The sequence below is a fragment of the Peromyscus leucopus genome, chromosome 8b (genome assembly GCF_004664715.2).
Source record: "Peromyscus leucopus breed LL Stock chromosome 8b, UCI_PerLeu_2.1, whole genome shotgun sequence".
Taxonomy (NCBI): Eukaryota; Metazoa; Chordata; class Mammalia; order Rodentia; family Cricetidae; genus Peromyscus; species Peromyscus leucopus.
Genome location: NC_051086.1, coordinates 86,274,383 through 86,291,153, shown reverse-complemented (window position 1 = coordinate 86,291,153; position 16,771 = coordinate 86,274,383). Strand labels below are relative to the sequence as shown.

Genomic DNA, 16,771 nt, shown 5'->3' with positions numbered 1-16,771 from the left:
GGAGGACTAGGGAGATGGCTTGGTTAGAAAGTGCTTGCTGTACAAGCACGTGAGACAGCTGGGTACAGCACTGCACATCTGTAATCTCAGTGCTGGGAAGGTAGAGACAGGAGGATAACCGAGGCTCACTAGCCAGCCAGTCTAGCTGAATCTGAAAGTTCAAGGTTCAGTGAGAACCTCTGCCTCTAAAAATAAGAGGGAGAACAATTAGGAAAGATAGCAAATTTCAACCTCTGGCCTTCACATGCACACATATATCCACATAATACATTCGTGTGCACACACAAGGTACTTGCATGTCAAAGGTCCATTCAGATTTAACTGGATGTTGAAAAGGTAGCTACTTCCCTCTTCGTTTCTTGGTTTGCCCATCTCTAAAATGAGATGGTAGTCTAAATGGGGGTGGGGGGTGGGCTGGTAACAGAACAGACTGGAGTAGCATACCGGGTCTTGAGGTTGACTCTGTTTCCCATCTGTGTCCTTGGGCACAAAAAAAAAAGGAGTCTTATTTTTAACCTGCAGGTGATCACTAAAGACTAGTAATAACACAGCAGCTGCTCAGTAACTGGTACCTGCTAATACTTTTATTATGTGTCCTACCTTACAGAGGTATGAGGATTAAATGAGGAAAAGCTCACTCTGTAAAATAAGAAAGCATTTTTGTCAGGCAGTGGTGGCACACACCTTTAATCTCAGCATTCAGCAGAGGCAGGTGGATCTCTGAGTTCGAAGCCAGCCTGATCTACAGAGTGAGTTCCAGGACAGCCAAGGCTAAACAGAGAAACCCTGTCTCGAAAAAACAAAACAAAAACAAAAAAATAAATAAACAAATAAAAAGAAAAGAAAGCATTCTTTACAGTTTTTTTTATTATTATTATTATTATTATTATTATTATTATTATTATTATTATTATTGCCTAGGCCAAGTTGGTTTGTTGTTGTTTGGCTTGGTTTTTGCATCTCTTCACCTGGTATAGAGATTGGAGATTAGGAAAAAGGCCCAGAATGGAAAGGGGATGAACTTTCCATCGTGGAATCCATAGAATAGGTAGTTATTGCTCCTGTTTGGCCTCAGGCTAGTGCAGTGGGGTGGTGAGCACCAGAGACCAGGCTCCAGGCAGCGCAGCCTCCCTCCACCTCTCCCTCTCTGGGCACTTGGATACTCTTCCTTCTGCTCTCTGGGCCATTCCAGATGTGCACCGAAGTTTATTTTGTAGTCTTTCATTTTTTCCAGCCCATCCTTCAGGAAATCACAAATGTCCCGAGCTAGGAGCTTCCCAGACAACAGAAAGGAATGTTCGGGTAAGTTCCACAGAGTCTAGGTAGGTACTGCAAGAGTTGGGGAAGAGTGTCTCGTTGGGACCACAGATGCCTCTAAATTGGGAAGCCAAAACTGTATGGTAATTTTCCTGGAACCTGCTACTCTAAAGTCTCAGGAGCCTAGGAGTTCAGTGACTCATCCATATTGACTCACTCACAGTCTAGTCTGTCTTCCTCAGATCGGGAGACGCAGCTCTATGATAAAGGAGTCAAAGGTGGAACCTATCCCAGGCGCTACCATGTGTCTGTACACCACAAAGACTACAACGATGGTAAGTGCTCTGCACTGCCCCCTGCTGGTTGGCTAGTGAAAGACCACCAAACTTTTGCCTGGAAACAAAAATCACAAAAGGAGGGTTTAGGGGTTGGTGGAAAGGAAACCAGGTTCTCCCGCCTCTGCATTTTCCCTTATTCCTGAGGCACTGTGCCCAAGGCTTGAGAGCAAAGAGATAGGGAACTAACCAGATATGTGGGGTGGTGTTGGTAGATGAAGTTGCTGCCACTGGAATGCTGTCCTTTGAGTACACATATATTCCAGGTGCCACCTCTCTAATGCCATTTGCTGCCACAGCAGCAGATGAACTAAAGCTGTGGCAGAAGGATCAGGAGTAGGATGCTAAACAGAACACACGAGCTGTGGTTTGCCTTTTTGTTGGGCCTGAGGATCAGTCTTATGCCTTCCCTGTGTTCAAGGCTTCTTTAACCAGACAACTTCCTAATCAATGCTTTTGTCTTGATTCTTTGGGAGCTGGGAGCCTTTCTGGCATGAGTGAGGTGGGATGCACTTGAGCTGGTTGCCACTGCTGTCTCCTTTGCACATCTGGGTTTGTGGACAGGGATCTGACTTGCTCTGTCCTTATTCCTGCACTTTTTTAGGCAGAAGAACGTTTCCCCGAATACGGCGGCATCAAGGCAACCTATTTACTCTGGTGCCCTCGAGTCGCTCCCTGAGCACAAATGGCGAGAACATGGGTGTAGCTGTGCAGTACCTGGACCCCCGTGGGCGCCTGCGGAGTGCAGACAGCGAGAACGCCCTCTCTGTGCAGGAAAGGAGCGTGCCAACCAAATGTGAGAAGTGTCCCTGAGTAGGAGAGTGCTCTGGGTGCTGAGACAAGCTGCAGGGACAAGAGCACAGCCAGTGTCTCAGTGACAGGCTGCTCTGGTGCATCCTCCCCACTTAGAGAGTTTTAGAGGAGGCACCACACCCCAGAATGGAGAAGCCATTTCTTCTTCCTGGTCTTCAGTTTTCCCGTGTTTAAGCTAAAGGGTACACTCTCAGTCCTTGCCACAGTCACTTCTTTAGGAGCAGCTAGGCATGCTGGTGTATACCTGGAATCTCAGCACTCAGGAAGCTGAGGCAGGATGGTCGAATGCTTGAGGCCAGCCTGAGTTTCATAGTAGTTCAAGGCCAGCATGTGTTACACACCAAGGCCCTGTCTCAAAAACAAAGAAGAGATGAAAAGAATGTTTAGGAGCTTTGAAAATGAAGTTATTTGATCAACACAGAAAGCCATTTTACCAGTGCCCTGCTTCCCAGAACTGTCCTTGAGGTCCTGTTGACCAAGGCCGTGGGGCTGCAAGACAAGGAAGGGGTGGGTGGTGCTGGTTCTGTGGTTGCCGGTAGGACAGGAGGCTCCACGTACAGAAAGTTCATGATCTAATGCTCTCTCGTGCTGTTCTCTACAGCTCCTAGTGCTCCCGTCAATTGGCGTCGGGGGAAGCTCCTGGGTCAAGGTGCCTTTGGCAGGGTCTATTTGTGCTATGATGTGGACACAGGACGTGAACTTGCTTCTAAGCAGGTCCAGTTTGACCCAGATAGTCCTGAGACAAGCAAGGTATGGCCTTCCCCCCCCACAAACCTCCAGCCCCTCCCTCTAGTCAAAACACCTATTGAGTACTTGCCTAAGGTGATACAAGTTACTTCCCATAACTTCCTCCCAAGCTTTTTTGCTGTCCATCTTAGCCCTAGCCAAGGGGTGAAGGGCTAACGTCCCAAAGCGTGTGGATCCCCTAGGAAAAGAAGTGCATCCATGCTAAAGTCCTAGCAACCTAAACTGAGATATGACCAATTTCCCAAAGGGCAGTCTTTGGACCCATTCCCCAGACAGAGCCTTGGCCCAGGAGGAAGCTATGGCGCTCACCGTTTGTTCCTTTGGAAGTAGGGGTCACATAGTCTATACCTCATTTGAATAGACAAATAGTTACTTTAAGCAGGTTCTGTAGCCCCTCCTTCATGTTCGCCTCCCTCTGGGTAAGGAATGCTGCATCCCAAGGGCCACCCAGCATTGTGGCCAAGGGCCAGTTTGCCGTTCTCCAGCTGAAGTTCCCAAAGAAGACTCCTAGGAGTCATAGTCTAGGGCAAGAAAAGCTGCCCCAGGTGGGCTGAACTGGGCCCTGAGTAGCCAGGTGACCGGCCAGTGGTCCCTCTCTAGGAGGTGAGCGCTCTCGAGTGTGAGATCCAGTTGCTGAAGAACTTGCAGCATGAACGCATTGTGCAGTACTACGGCTGCCTGCGGGACCGTGCTGAGAAGATCCTCACCATCTTCATGGAGTACATGCCCGGGGTATGTGCCTTGGGTGCATGCGGGACTCACACCAGAGGCCTTGACCTAGGGCTAGTAGCTGTGGGTGTGGGTCACCCTTGACCTGGGCCTGGCCCGACGAGGTTCTGGGAGACCATGTGCAGTGATGGCAGCGTTTGATGTCAAGAGGGCCCTGCTTTGGGCTACAGAGAGGTTGTGAGATGAGAAACGTCCCAGGTTCTATCTAACTTGAGGGTCCAAGGGGGCTGGTTCAGTAAGCACGGCCTCTGCCTGGAACAGAGGGTCTCCTCAGCCTACTCTTGACTGCTTGCTTGAGATAAGGACTGTCTCGGGGTTTTCCTGAGCTGTGTGACAGCCCCTGCAAAAGTGGCCCGTGCATGCAAATGAGACTCAGATGAGTCACCACTGTGCTACAGTACTGGGACTGAAAATAACCTTGTCTCTTCTCATAAGCTAGCCTGAGAGACTCTCTTCACTCCTTGCGGTCTATTAGGGCTCTGTAAAAGACCAGTTGAAGGCCTATGGAGCTCTGACAGAGAGTGTGACCCGCAAGTATACCCGGCAGATCCTGGAGGGCATGTCATACCTGCATAGCAACATGATTGTGCATCGGGACATCAAGGGTGAGTAGAGGTAAAGCTGTGGCAGAGCCATCAAGACCTAGGTTCAGCCAGACACAGTGGTGCACGCCTTTAATCCTAGTGCTTGGAAGGGAGGCAAAGGCAAGCAGATCGCTGTGAGTTAGAGCCAGCCTGATCAACATAGTGAGTTCCAGGCCAGTCAGGCCTCCATAGTGAGGCCTAGGTTCAAGGCTACCAATCACTAACTTAACTGCTCTGAGCTTTCTGAAAAATAAGACCCCAGTTGCTTCCTTAATTGGCGATAGGTGTAAAAATTGGTTGAGTAGTGTGGGGAAAATACCCTAAAATGCAAACGTTGACTATGGGGGTGATCCCTTTTATACTGTGAGGCCTCTGTGCAAGCTTATACCTAAGTCACTGGTGGCCCTAGCCTTCCCACTGGCCTTCGTCACCTGGAAGGGAGATAAAAGAAAAATATAAGAGGGTCCAAAGTTGTAGCCTCTGCCCTTTCGTGCCTTAGGAGCCAATATCCTCCGAGACTCAGCTGGGAATGTGAAGCTTGGGGATTTTGGGGCCAGCAAACGCCTACAGACCATCTGCATGTCAGGGACAGGCATGCGCTCGGTCACTGGCACCCCCTACTGGATGAGCCCTGAAGTCATCAGCGGCGAGGGCTACGGAAGGAAGGCAGACGTGTGGTGAGCACTGGGGTGTCCCGGGAACCTATCTCCCCGCCTGAGCTGAAGATTCTCTGAATCAGATAGGAACTTTGGACTTGACAGTATGAGAAAGAGGGACTGAGGACCTATTCTTGCTGGCTTCTTGCACCCAAGGCTTAGGTTCAGGGTATGGGGGCGGGGCGGGTGTAAGTGGAATGAATTTTGATCCCAAACAACAAAGGGTTATTGCTAAGGACTTAGGCCATGGGGTCAAAATCTCTCATATTCGCTGAACTTCTTTAAGAAGCAGGGTTTGGGCTGGATGTGGTAGCACTTTTAATCCCAGCACTGGGGAGGCAGAGGTAGGTGGATATCTGGGGGTTCAAGACCAGTCTGGTCTACAGAGTGAGTTCCAAGCCAACCAGGAACATAATGAAACCATTTCTAAAAAAAAAAAAAAAAAAAGCAGGTTCTGGGGCTACGGAGGATGGGATGATGGTTAAGAACACTTGTTGTACTAGTGTGAGGACCTGAGTTCAAGTCCTAGCTCTCACAGGAGAAGCTAGGCATGGTTCCTCATGCCTGTAACTCCAGCATTGGTAGGCAGACACAGGTGGATCCTGAGAGCTCTGTGGCCAGCAGTCTCACTAAAAAAGCAAGCTTCCATTTCACTGAGAGACCGTGTCTCAAAGCAGTAGGGGAAGAGACACTTGTCCTGCTCTGGCTTCTGCACACACACACAGACACACTCAGATGCATGTAACACACACACAGCAAGTCTCTAAATCAGAGTACACTCATCTCTTCTTGTACCCAAACAGTTTGCATTTGATTTACTTATCTTTTATGTCTATCCTCAGAAAGGACCCAAGAGTTACAAGAACTTCTCTTCTTGGAAAGCTACCATGGGTTGTCCTCCAAAAATGTCTAAATCCTAACTGCCCAAACCTATAAACGTAACCTATATGGTAGCAGGGCTTCTGTAACTGTGAGACATTATCCTGAGTTATCTGGGTGGGCCTGGGGTAATGATGAGATCCTTAGAAAAGCAGGTCAGAGTGAGTAGTGGGAAATGTGGCAAAGGACAGTCAAGGAGTGAGGGACCAGAAGCTAAGAGACGCAAGTGAGCTTGGGGTAGCTATTGCTTAATAAGTAAGTGTGTGTGTGTGTGTGGGGGGGGGTGAGACAGGGTTTCTCTGTGTATCCCTGGCTGTCCTGGAACTCACTTCATAAACCAGACTGGCCTCGAAATCAACAAAGATCTGCCTGCCTCTGCCTCCTGGGTGCTGGGATTAAAGGTGTGCGCCACCACCGCGGCACTTAGTAATATTGAATATGCTAAATACACACAAGGCCTTGAATTCAGTGTTGCACATGAGAAAGACATAGACAGGAAGAAATGTAGACGTCCCCCAGAAGCTGGAAAAGCAAGGAAGTAGGAACTAGCAACACTAACAGGAAACTAATCTAGTTCTCTTGGAGTCTGTCGGTTCTCTTTTCCAGTCTCAGTAAGTACCCTTAGCTTGGTCTGTTTGTCCTTCATTGTGCCCTGAGAAAGATACCTCCTTTCCTCACAGCTGGTAGGCTGGCTGACAGGTGACAAGGTTCTCTCTTCTAGGAGCCTGGGCTGTACTGTAGTGGAGATGTTGACAGAGAAACCACCTTGGGCAGAGTATGAAGCTATGGCTGCCATTTTCAAGATTGCCACCCAGCCTACCAATCCTCAGCTGCCTTCTCACATCTCAGAACATGGCAGGGACTTCCTGAGGCGCATTTTTGTGGAGGCTCGTCAGAGACCCTCAGCTGAGGAACTGCTCACACACCACTTTGCACAGCTCGTGTACTGAGCTCTCAAGGCCATGCTGCTGCCAGCTGCCACCTGCTGAGCAGGCAAGGGGCTGCTGTCGGGCTCAGTGAAGTTGCTGCTGCTTCCAGGCAAGGCTAAGGACAGCGGAGCTGGGTCCAGCCATTGTTTGTCTGTGCCTGTCACTGGGACTCAAAGCCTGGGTGGGATAGCTGTGGCATCAAGACTGGGAACCCAGCCTGTGAGACCCAAGAGCTCCAGCATCCTAAGCACAATGCGGAAGGAAAGGGGCTGGGAAGAGTGTGCAAGACAGCCGTGGCCTTGGTGTCCTGCCACTGCGGCCAGCGCTGAAGCCAGGAGGGCTGGGGCACAGGGCGTACTCAAGGGTGTGAATAGTGTTATTTCATTCAGAGTGTTACTTGGATTCTCCTCCCAATGTTTGGAGACCACTAGTGTCTCGGCTGCATGAGCCCACTCAAGCCTGAGGTAAAGCCCGGCATCCCCAGCCATCAGAAGGCAGAGGTGTGGGCTGCTCTGACTTAGAGGCTCCAGGTGTGTCCTGCCAGTCCCGTCTTTTACCAAAGATGAACGAAGCAAATGTTATGCTGCCTTATTCTGGGAAGGAGGAGGCTGAGAAATGGAGCTGCCTCCAGTAATGGGGAGCCCCAGTCTTGTCAATGCAATGGTCTGTTTTACAAGTGGAGTCACTCTTACGCTGTTCCCAGTTTCTAAACTGGAGACGTGGCTCTCTGAGCTCTGGAGACCCATGTGGGCTTGGGCCTTGGGCTGGACTGGGAAGAGCTGATGGGATGGTCTCTGGCCTGGCATCTGTTCCTTCACCGGAGCAGAGAAGGTGGACGACACAAGTCAGGGCACCCGGCTCGCCCATGGCAGTCCAGGAAAGTCCAGGGGCTGTCTCAGGCTGTCTGCATGTCAGGCCTGAGCCCCCATGGATAGACAGGAAAGTCCTTGTGCCACCACCAACCATGTCCAAAACCAGCTCTGTTCCTTAGCCTGCCTTGTCCAGTTGTGTTCTCAGCCTCATTCCTTGTTCCTCCCACCAGGGAGGATGCCAACAGGGGTTGGGGAGACTCCAAGCCGCTTAGAGATGGCCATATTTACCTCAGCCTGGGCGCTGGTCCTTTCTTCCAGCCCCTTCCTCCCCCTCCAAGTGTGCCTATTGCTACAGCTCCTCCCTCCCAACTCCCATCTCTTGGGAGTTGTCATTAAAGGAAAAAAAAAAAAAGCCAGTGCCCAGGGATGGGCATCTCTAGGGAGCTGGGGATAAGCGCCAGGCAGCTCTGCCAGCCATGCCCACTTCCCCATGGGCACAGAACAAGCCAAAGCCTTCGTTGTATGTTGACGATGCACTTTTATGAATGTAGTTTCTATCGCTGTTTTTAGCCTTTTCACATCATGTAATGTGAGGCCTTGTACTTGTTAATTTATATCTCAGATCCATATTTGATGGTTTTTATATATATATCAATTCTAGACTGTTACCGGTGATGGACTCCTGAAGAGAGAACAGAAATTGAAAGCAGCTGGTTTTGCAGATATGTGTGTTGCACGGTGCCAATTGGGCCTGGGCCCCTCTGTTTTATTTCCTTTCCCTCGGGGGTCTGTCAGGCACCCTCTAACTGCTCTGAAGCCAGTGAGTAAAGTCCTGCTTCCACCTCAGCCTTTGCCCAGGGTGGGGACTGGCCCCTCTTCTAGACCAAAGCTGCCAGAAGGCAGCTCGGCCTCTCCATGACCCTATCCTGATGGCTGTAGCACCCCTTAGCCTATCCCCATCCAAACCTCAAGAGGAAACAGAGCTTGGTGGGCGGAAAAGATGTCAGAGGAGACGACTCTGCTTGTCCCAGGTTCAGGCTCTCACAGAGCCCTCCCCCCAGGGGGTATCTTACCTCAGAGGGAATGTTTCTAAAATGAACTTAAAAGTAAGCCAACAAATCCTGCACTCCAAAGAAAAAAGACCCCTTTTTTTGTGCCAAAAACTGTGGACATGCTAGCTCAGCATCCTCAGGACCAAGCTATTAATTTATTTTTTTTCTTATTAATAAATCCAAGTGAGAAGTCGTGGGGCTCTAGGATGGCCTAGAGGTTCTGAAGGATGGTCTCCTAGCAGCCCTCGGCCTGCTGTGCGAAGTGCTGTACCACCACTTGTTCATCATTCCAGGGGTTCATCCGCTTTGGCCAGCCCCACATGGAAGGACCAGGCCTGGGTCAGCTGCATGCTGCCACCCTCTGTCCCTCCTGCTCACCCAGCTCGTCTGTCTCAATTGTGGATTGTGCAGAAGAACCTGCAGCCATAGTTAGTTGACTCTACCTTGACGAGGGCTTGCAGCGCAAAGCCAGGCCAGTGCATTACTTACAATAAAAGGGATCATTTATATCCGAAGGGTCCTGTTACCATGCTTTGGTGGTCGGTGGAAACTGACTGGGATGGCTGGGGTGGGGGTGGGATGCCTCACGCCGAGTCTAGACCCTTAAATAGAACTGGAAATAGCTGACGTGGCCAAGCGCCCTTGCTAGCCCGGGTGGTGCCTCTTTCCTCTCCTTCCCTCTTACCCCAGTGCTCCACAGAGGCAGCACTGTTGGTCTGTCTGGTCCGAATACATGCCTTTGTTTTTGTTTTTTGATACACAGTCTCACTATGTGCTCTGGCTGCCCTAGAAGTCGGTATAGACCAGGCTGGTCTCAGGCTCACAGATATCCCCCTGCCTCTGCCTTCTGAGTGCTGGTGTTAAAGGCGTGCGCCACGATGCCCAATCTGCCACTGTTTGTTTTGCTTTGTAAACGGTTCCACTGTGTAGCCCAGGCTGGCCTTGAACTCAGAGATCCTGCTGCCTCTGCCGCCCCAGTGCTGGAACAACAGGTGTGCGCCACCACTGCCCGTTCTTAATTGCAGTGAGAGACCATCCTTGTCCCCACAGATCCAAGTGCCCACCTGCAGGAACAATCCACAGCGGTTGATTCCCTGGCAGTCTGCAGAAGTCAGGACAGTAGGGCCTGGGGCAGGACAAATGAGACTTCCGCCGAGGGAGTTTCTCTGCTGTGAGCTGTCATCTTGAGTGGGCATGGCTCTCAGAAGAGCAGTGTGTCCCCGAATGACCTGACACGGCAGTTGTGACCTCTCACTTCCCAGAAGAGGCTCCGGGAAGATGACAGACATGAGGAGAAAAGGGTGGCAGAGCTCAAGCTTAGCAGCACTCGCTCATCTGTGGATTCCCATCATTCCTTGCAGATTTCTAGGGCAAAGGGCTAGGAGGAAACTGGACAACTGGGACCAGCTAGCAGAAAGGCAGTCAAAGACGGTCTTGGCCAAATCGGAAAGGTTCTGCTTTGCACCCCACTCAACTCAAGTGTAGTAAGTTAACCTCTGAAGAACTGCAGTGAGGCTGTGGGGGGTTGTGCAGGCCTTTAATCCTAGCGTTTCTGAGGCAGGCAGGCAGGCAGATGTCTGAGTTCTAGGCCAGTCAGGGCTACACACTAAAGTGAGATGCTGTCTAAAAAAAAAAAAAACGAAAACTTTTTGGTGGAGCCTGGCTTCTCTTCAACAACTCCAAGGATACATTGGGATTCCAGGGTTTTTTGTTCGTTTTTGTTTTTCGAGACAGGGTTTCTCTGTGTAGTTTTGGTGCCTGTTCTTGATCTCACCTGTAGACCAGGCTGGCCTCAAACTCACAGAGATCCGCCTGCCTCTGCCTCCCGAGTGCTGGGATCAAAGGCGTGCGCCACCACTGCCTGGCTTGGGATTCCAGGTTTTGACAGCTTGACACCCGGAGTTGGCAGAGTCCTGTTTTTCAAGTTGATACTTCTTGGACAACCGTCACCCAGCCTATATCAAGCCCAGGAGTATTATGGGCTGTCTCCCTTTCCCATCCCTGTGACAAGTTTGTAGCCTACCTGCCACGAAGCCCCCCACCAGGCCACATAATAGAGAGTCAAGATCTGTTTAAACATGTTTAAAACAGGGTTGATCACAACAGTCAGAACATCACAGCGGTGGAGAGCAGGGAGCGAGCTACTGCCGACCCTGTCAGCTGAGGCTCCAGCAAGAACGTGAGCTTTGGGGCACAAGGGCCCCCAGACCCCAAGGCTGTGGGCTGCCTTGCCTCTTTCCCAGCCCCCCTCCCCCACCGGTGAGGTGGCATGTGTGAGGCCCGGCAGATGGCACTCTCCCTCTTCCAGTCTCTGTGGCTCAGAACCAGGCTAAGGGCAGAGGTAGATGGGGAGACACGGGGGTGCACAAGGCCCAGGTGGCAGTGTGGGAGCTTGGGACCCTGAGGAGGGCATGCTGACTCCTTGCTGGAGAAAAGGCACCTAAATAGGGAAGCTGGGCTTGTGGGCCTCCCAGGGAGCCGGGGGGCGAGACGAGATGGTCCGAAGAAGCAGTGTGGTGAAAAAGCAATTCTGCTTCCCAGACCTCTACCTCCTAGGGGGAAAGGAAGGAATCCTGGAGCAGAGCCCTATGCCTGGAACCTGTCTGAGGGAGCCTCATCCCTTCCCACCCCGCCTCCCCGACAAGCCCAGATCAACCTCCTTCCCACCGGCCAGCCGTGTGCGGAGGGAACGGGTGTCAGAGGGCCTCAGGCTGTCTTGGTGCCCGAGTCCACCTCCTTGTGGGCCCAGAGCTCCTTGTGCTGTTTGCGGCCAAAGCCCTCATCGTAGTTGCCTTTGCTCTTAAACAGCTGCTGAAAGTGAGGTTTGCAGTAAAATTCACCGTGCAGTGCGGCATAACTGCCCAAGCTGCGGAAGCAGAGAACAGCTGGCTCAGTCCAGGGCTGGAAGGCAGGGTAGGGTGGGCGAGTGGAATGGGCAGGGCAGGGCAAGGCAGGGCAGGGGCGCACCTGAGTTTGGTGTGGCAGTGTTTGCAGCAGAAGCACGAGTTGTGGAAAATGAGCTTGTCTGCCACCAGCCGCTCCATAGGGTACACCGTCTTCTGGCAGGCTGCACAGGTCTCCTTCACCTGAGCCCGCAAGCTGAAGGACTGGAGTGGGAGGAGGGCACCCTCAGCAGGGAGCCCGCCGGGCACCGGCCCTCTCCTCCGCCCACACCCACCCTGGGGCCCTACCTTGGAGCGCTGCACGCTGCTGCTGCCACTGCTGCCTTTGGCTTCCTGGGGGAGAGGGGCAGTCAGAGCGGGGTCAGCTCTCCGGTGGCCCAGCCCAGAGCCCAGGGGCACTCCAGAGGTGGCGGAGGGTGCCAAGCAAACAGGCTGCTCCTGTCCCCTTTACCCCTCCCACCTGGCTGGTCACCTACATGAGAGGGGGTGGCCTGGGCGGCTCCGGCAGCCTGGAACATGGCTCTTCGGGGGTGCTTGGCGGCCTGGGTGGAGACGCGGCGCCAGGAGGGTTCTGCAAGGGGAAGTCAGTCAGTGGGGCCCCAAGAGCCCTCCCCCAGCCTGCAGGCCGGGGTGTTTTCAGGCAGGGGGTTGAGGGGCTGCGGTTGGGACTTTCCCTAAGTCATTTCCTGTTGCTCTGGGTCTCGCCACTTCCGCCCCTCATCCCCCCCTCCTCAGCCTGCCCGCCCCTCATGCAGCTCCCCGAGGGGTACGGGGTCCCTGAGTGGAAACATATGTGGGGAGAGAACAAAGTTAGCGAGAGCGGCCGGGGACAGGGGGCTCCGCGGTGCCCGCGCCTGCTTCCCACCGGCGGAGACCCCCGCCTGGGGTGAGGGGAGGTCGGCAGGGGTCCGGCCCGAGCACCGCCTGACCCCCCGCTCCCCGCCCCGGGCTCACGTCCAGCCCCTGGACAGCGCTGCGCTCCGCCCGGCCTCCCGCCCCGCCGGCCGGACCGCGCCGCCCCCCGCGCCTGCTCCTCGGGACCCCCCAGACCCGATCCCACCCCACCCCGGGCCGGCCCAGCGGGACCGACGCGAGCCCGGGGGTCCCGGCGAGCGCTCTCCGCGCGAACCGCCAGGCGCCGCCCGCCCCGCCGCGCTCCGCGCCCCCTTCCCCCCCCGGCCGCCGTGGGTCTCACCGGGCCCGGCCTGCGCCGCGGGGCGGGGGTCGCTCGCTGGGGGACCGCCTCGGGTGCGAGAGGCGCGGGCGCGAGCTGCCACCGCCGCCAGTGGTCCCCGGGCGAGCGGCGGCCGCCGCCTCACCGCCGCGGCGCCGCCCCCGCCGGCCCCCGCCCCGCGCCCGCCCATTGGCTCCGCGCGCCCGGGGCCGCCTCCGGGAGAAGCCGCCGCCGACCCCCCTCTGTGCTTTGTCTCTCCCTCCCCGCTCGCTCGCTCGCTCGCCATCCCCCCCCCCCCCGCCTTTGTCTGCCCCCCGCCCGCGCTCGCAGCCCGCGCTCGCCCGCCCCCGGAACCGACCTCCCCGGCCGCTCGTGGGGAACGGACGGCAGCGGCGGGGAGCGGATGGCATACCTCGGGCGGGGATGAGTCCGGCCTACGGGCGCCCCACGAGGCACTCCCCGCGCGGACCTTCAGGAACGGGTCCCGGCCTTTCGCTGCTTGCCTCGGTTTACCCGTTGGCCATTGTGAAGGCCGAGGCCCGTTAGCCCCGCCCCCTCCTGGCGCTCTGGGGACCCGGTGGCCTGAGCTGTCCCAGTGTGGGGACTCGGGAGGCAGGGTCCCCGGGCAGCCACGGGGCTGCAGAGAGGACGATGGAGGCAGCTCGTGGGCCCTCCATGCCCCGATGCTGGGCCAAGGTGGCCCGCGGTGCGCCGATGCCGCCACGTGAGGGGTGTGACAGGTCCGCCGCCCCACGACTCCTGCAGCTGCGGGGTCCCCGAAAGCACCCACTCCCTCCTGTGGCCGGGTTTTGTGGATTGGTGACCCCTGGCCTTTGCCACGGCCCAGGTCAGGCACAGCTCAGTCCACCGAAGGGAGCGGAGAGGCTCTTGGACTTGTTGAGAGAACAAAGTACATCAAGAGCTGCGCCTGCCGCGCCACCGCTCAGGTCTGAGGTGCCGCGGGCCACTCGGCCACCCGTGGGCGGACAGCCCTGCGCCAGGCAGCGGCTTCTGGGCCACCGGCCTCTGCTGGAGGCTTCGCCCGAAGCCGGCCTAGAGCCTGTTCCCCAAGCACATGTTCCCACACCAGGGACAGGAATAGAACTGGTGGCTGTAGCGCGGGCCCACGCGTGTCAGGGAACAGAACAGCTCAACGCCTCCCGCCTGGCAGGGAACGGGGAGGCAGCAGGCTGCACCACCGGCCCCCCCGGCCCCCCACTGTCTCCCTGACTGCTAAGGCACCCACGCTGCGCTTCGCTTTCCTCAGTCTCTGGTTCCGCTTGAGACGATGTTTTGCCTGCCATGAGGCTCGGCTACTGACTTCCTGATGGGTGCTCCTCCACAACTAGGGGGGACCCTTCCTGGGGAAATTGTCCACACCTGTCATCAGAGTCGCCAAGGGAGCTGTTTGATGCAAGAAAGGTGTCTGTCCCCTCAGGGCCACCGAGAGGCTGTGCCCGGGCACTGACTGGCAGCCTGCCCTGCTGGGACCATCTGTGGGCCGAGCTGCAGGGAGCTACCAGTCAGCAGTTTGGAGATGAGCTGACTGACGGGGAAGGCGGTCCGGAAGGAGAGAAAAGGGCTAGCTGTGGGCTCGTGCCAGTACTCTGAGTTTGAGGCCACTCTGGGCTACAAGTCATAGCCTGGTGCACACAAGCACACACATAAAAGGGGGGGGGATTTTAAATTGTCTAAGGAAAGAACCAAGTTGGGCAGGGGTAGGAGAAGCACTGGAAATAGGTGTCACACGGGCCTTTCTCACACGCCTTTTCAGGTCCCCTAGCCCACCTCCACAGTGAGAAACTCGGTTCTTCAAATGCTCTGTAGGTCTCCGGCTATGCCGCTGAGGATGCCGTTCCACACCCGTCCTCTGAGTGCCGACTTTATAGAGCGGCACCAACTACTCCCAGGTACCCAGAGCTGAGGAGCTGAGCAAACACGGCTGACTCCATGCTGCACCCCAGGCAAGCACTCTGCCAGCTACGCCACATTCCCGGCCTCAGCGGTGAAAATGTCTAAGAAAATGTTAAGTGGGGGCATTCGATGGCCTGAGAAGCCTCAGAAAGGGGACGGAGGACTTCCTTAAACTGGTATTTATGCCAGGCAGTGGTGGCACATGCCTTTAATCCTAGCACTTGGGGGACAGAGCAAGCAGATCTCTGTGACTTTGAGGCCAACCTGGTCTACAAAGCTAGTTCCAGGACAGCCTGGGCTACTCAGAGAAACCCTGTTTTGAAAAACAAGAAATGAAAGAAAACAAAACCCTGGGTTTGCAGTGCCTCGGCCAGAGGAGGGCCTCCCCCCAGGGGACTAGCCAGATGGAAAAGCTGGGTAGGGCATGCACAGACCAAGGTCCTCTTGCTTTTAGTCGCTGGCTGCCAGCACAAAGGGCTCTAAAGTTACATGCTTGCTGGTATTAGTACCAACCATCAGGAGCCGTGACAAAGCCCTACCCCCCCTTGGCTGCTCAGAGCCCTGGTGCCCCAGAGGTGGACTTGGCTACATGCCAGCCCTGGTGCCCTTTCCAGATAACTTTGCCAAGGCAAAATTTAATATAATACTCCTGAAATTCTAGGGAATTAAGAGACCATAAGGGTTTTTTGGGGGTGGGGGTTTTGAGACAGGGTTTCTCTGTGTAGTTTTGGTGCCTGTCCTGGAACTCACTTTGTAGCCAAGGCTAGCCTCGAACTCACAGAGATCTGCCTGCCTCTGCCTCCTGAGTGCTGAGATTAAAGGCGTGCGCCACCACTGCCCAGTGAGACTGTGGGTTTTTTATGAAAGAAATCACTGCCAGGCCCCCACACCCACTCAGCCACCCTGGGAGAGCAAGGGCTTGCACCTGATTTGTCTGGTCATCCTTCCAAGCTGGCCACAGCCTCTGCACACACGGGAACATTGGTGTCATTCCCAACATACTCTGAAATGTTTAATTTGTTCTGACAATGAAACTAACACACATAAGGGCTTCCTCAAGCCCTCAGATGAGGCAAAGCATTATGGCCCTTGGAGGAGGCGCCAAGGCAGCAGCTGGCAGGAGGCATTGGGTGGATTCTTGGGAAAGGAGTAACAGATGCGCTAAGGTTTCAGGTGTCAGGGTCCAAGAGCTAGGTGGGGATGAGGATGGCCCAGCCCGGCCATAACTGACCTGGTGCTTCGAGACAGAAACTGGGGAGGTGTCTAGGGTAGGCCATGGGCAGACTGCTGCAGATGTGTTCCCCAGCATGTGGGAGCAGAGAAACTGAGTGGGATCGGCTGCTAGGAGAGCAAGTGCAGGGGGAGGAAGTGAAGGGTCCCTGGGTCTGAGTTAAGCTCTGGGTTTGGACTTCAGCCTTGGGGCCAAAGCAGTGTCTCTTCCTTCTAAGGAGGTCCCCTGGCTCACAGAACAGGATGTCAGCTTTCCGGCCTCTCCAAGTCCCTGGTGACTGGGACTCCCTGTGTCTCAAAAGCCACAAAAACAGTGAAGTCTCTTGCAGAATGTCCTTTCAAGCAGCCGGCAGCCAGCTCTGCCGGCATCATGTCCTTTCTCCCCAGTCTGCACCGAGGTAGGTGCTGACCCTCGGGGCTCGCACCCCTCAGCTGGAGGACGCAGGCTAACTGGTCAGAAGTCCCAGTCATCCACCTCCAGCTCTTCCAGGGTTGTCACCAGGCCGAAGATCCCACTGTGGTCCTGAGACTGGCTGCCCTCAAAGTTGGTGATGGGCGTGACAGGGCGAAGCAACTCGGGCAACGCCTCTGAGGCACGTCGCTTGATCTGAGGGAGAGAGACAATTGGACGGTGGACCCTACAACTCAGGACACCACAGACCTTCAGTCTACCAGGCCGTGGTTCCTGCCCTGTGGAGCCCAGGATCCAGAAAGGAAAGGCAAGGCAGGAGAGTGCCTCTTAGGGCTTCAGAAACAG

At 54.9% G+C, this 16,771-nt stretch overlaps 3 protein-coding genes across 16 annotated transcripts in view; 1 reads left to right on the top strand and 2 right to left on the bottom strand.

Annotated features, from left to right (window-relative positions):
• Map3k3 (mitogen-activated protein kinase kinase kinase 3) overlaps nt 1-9,308 on the top strand; it is an 80,339-nt gene extending 71,031 nt beyond the window's left edge. For all 5 annotated transcript variants that reach the window (XM_028865171.2, XM_028865170.2, XM_037201283.1 and 2 more), the window contains 8 exons: nt 1,235-1,302; nt 1,500-1,592; nt 2,197-2,388; nt 3,007-3,155; nt 3,753-3,884; nt 4,357-4,486; nt 4,965-5,142; nt 6,722-9,308. In XM_028865171.2, coding sequence (XP_028721004.1) covers nt 1,235-1,302; nt 1,500-1,592; nt 2,197-2,388; nt 3,007-3,155; nt 3,753-3,884; nt 4,357-4,486; nt 4,965-5,142; nt 6,722-6,950 — 1,171 coding nt within the window. In that variant the 3' untranslated portion in view covers nt 6,951-9,308. The remainder of the gene's footprint in view (nt 1-1,234; nt 1,303-1,499; nt 1,593-2,196; nt 2,389-3,006; nt 3,156-3,752; nt 3,885-4,356; nt 4,487-4,964; nt 5,143-6,721) is intronic.
• A 1,546-nt stretch (nt 9,309-10,854) lies between these two features.
• Nucleotides 10,855-13,370, bottom strand: Limd2 (LIM domain containing 2). Of its 2 annotated transcripts, none has more exons than XM_028865173.2 (5): nt 12,892-13,018; nt 12,173-12,267; nt 11,985-12,029; nt 11,761-11,900; nt 10,855-11,659 (listed from the first exon to the last, which is right to left on the bottom strand). In XM_028865173.2, exons 2-5 carry the CDS (start codon nt 12,212-12,214, stop codon nt 11,500-11,502), a joined length of 387 nt encoding a protein of 128 aa, XP_028721006.1. In that variant the 5' UTR covers nt 12,215-12,267; nt 12,892-13,018; the 3' UTR covers nt 10,855-11,499. The 2 variants fall into 2 exon arrangements, with proteins under 2 accessions (XP_028721006.1, XP_028721007.1); XM_028865174.2 differs by lacking the exon at nt 12,892-13,018 and adding an exon at nt 13,283-13,370 and having other exon boundaries at nt 10,861-11,659.
• A 2,399-nt stretch (nt 13,371-15,769) lies between these two features.
• Strada (STE20 related adaptor alpha) overlaps nt 15,770-16,771 on the bottom strand; it is a 31,249-nt gene continuing 30,247 nt past the window's right edge. For 8 of the 9 annotated variants that reach the window (XM_028865175.2, XM_028865178.2, XM_028865179.1 and 5 more), the window contains one exon: nt 15,770-16,621. In XM_028865175.2, the coding sequence (XP_028721008.1) occupies nt 16,469-16,621 (153 nt within the window). In that variant the 3' untranslated portion in view covers nt 15,770-16,468. The remainder of the gene's footprint in view (nt 16,622-16,771) is intronic. The other variant, XM_037201602.1, reaches the window with a different exon arrangement.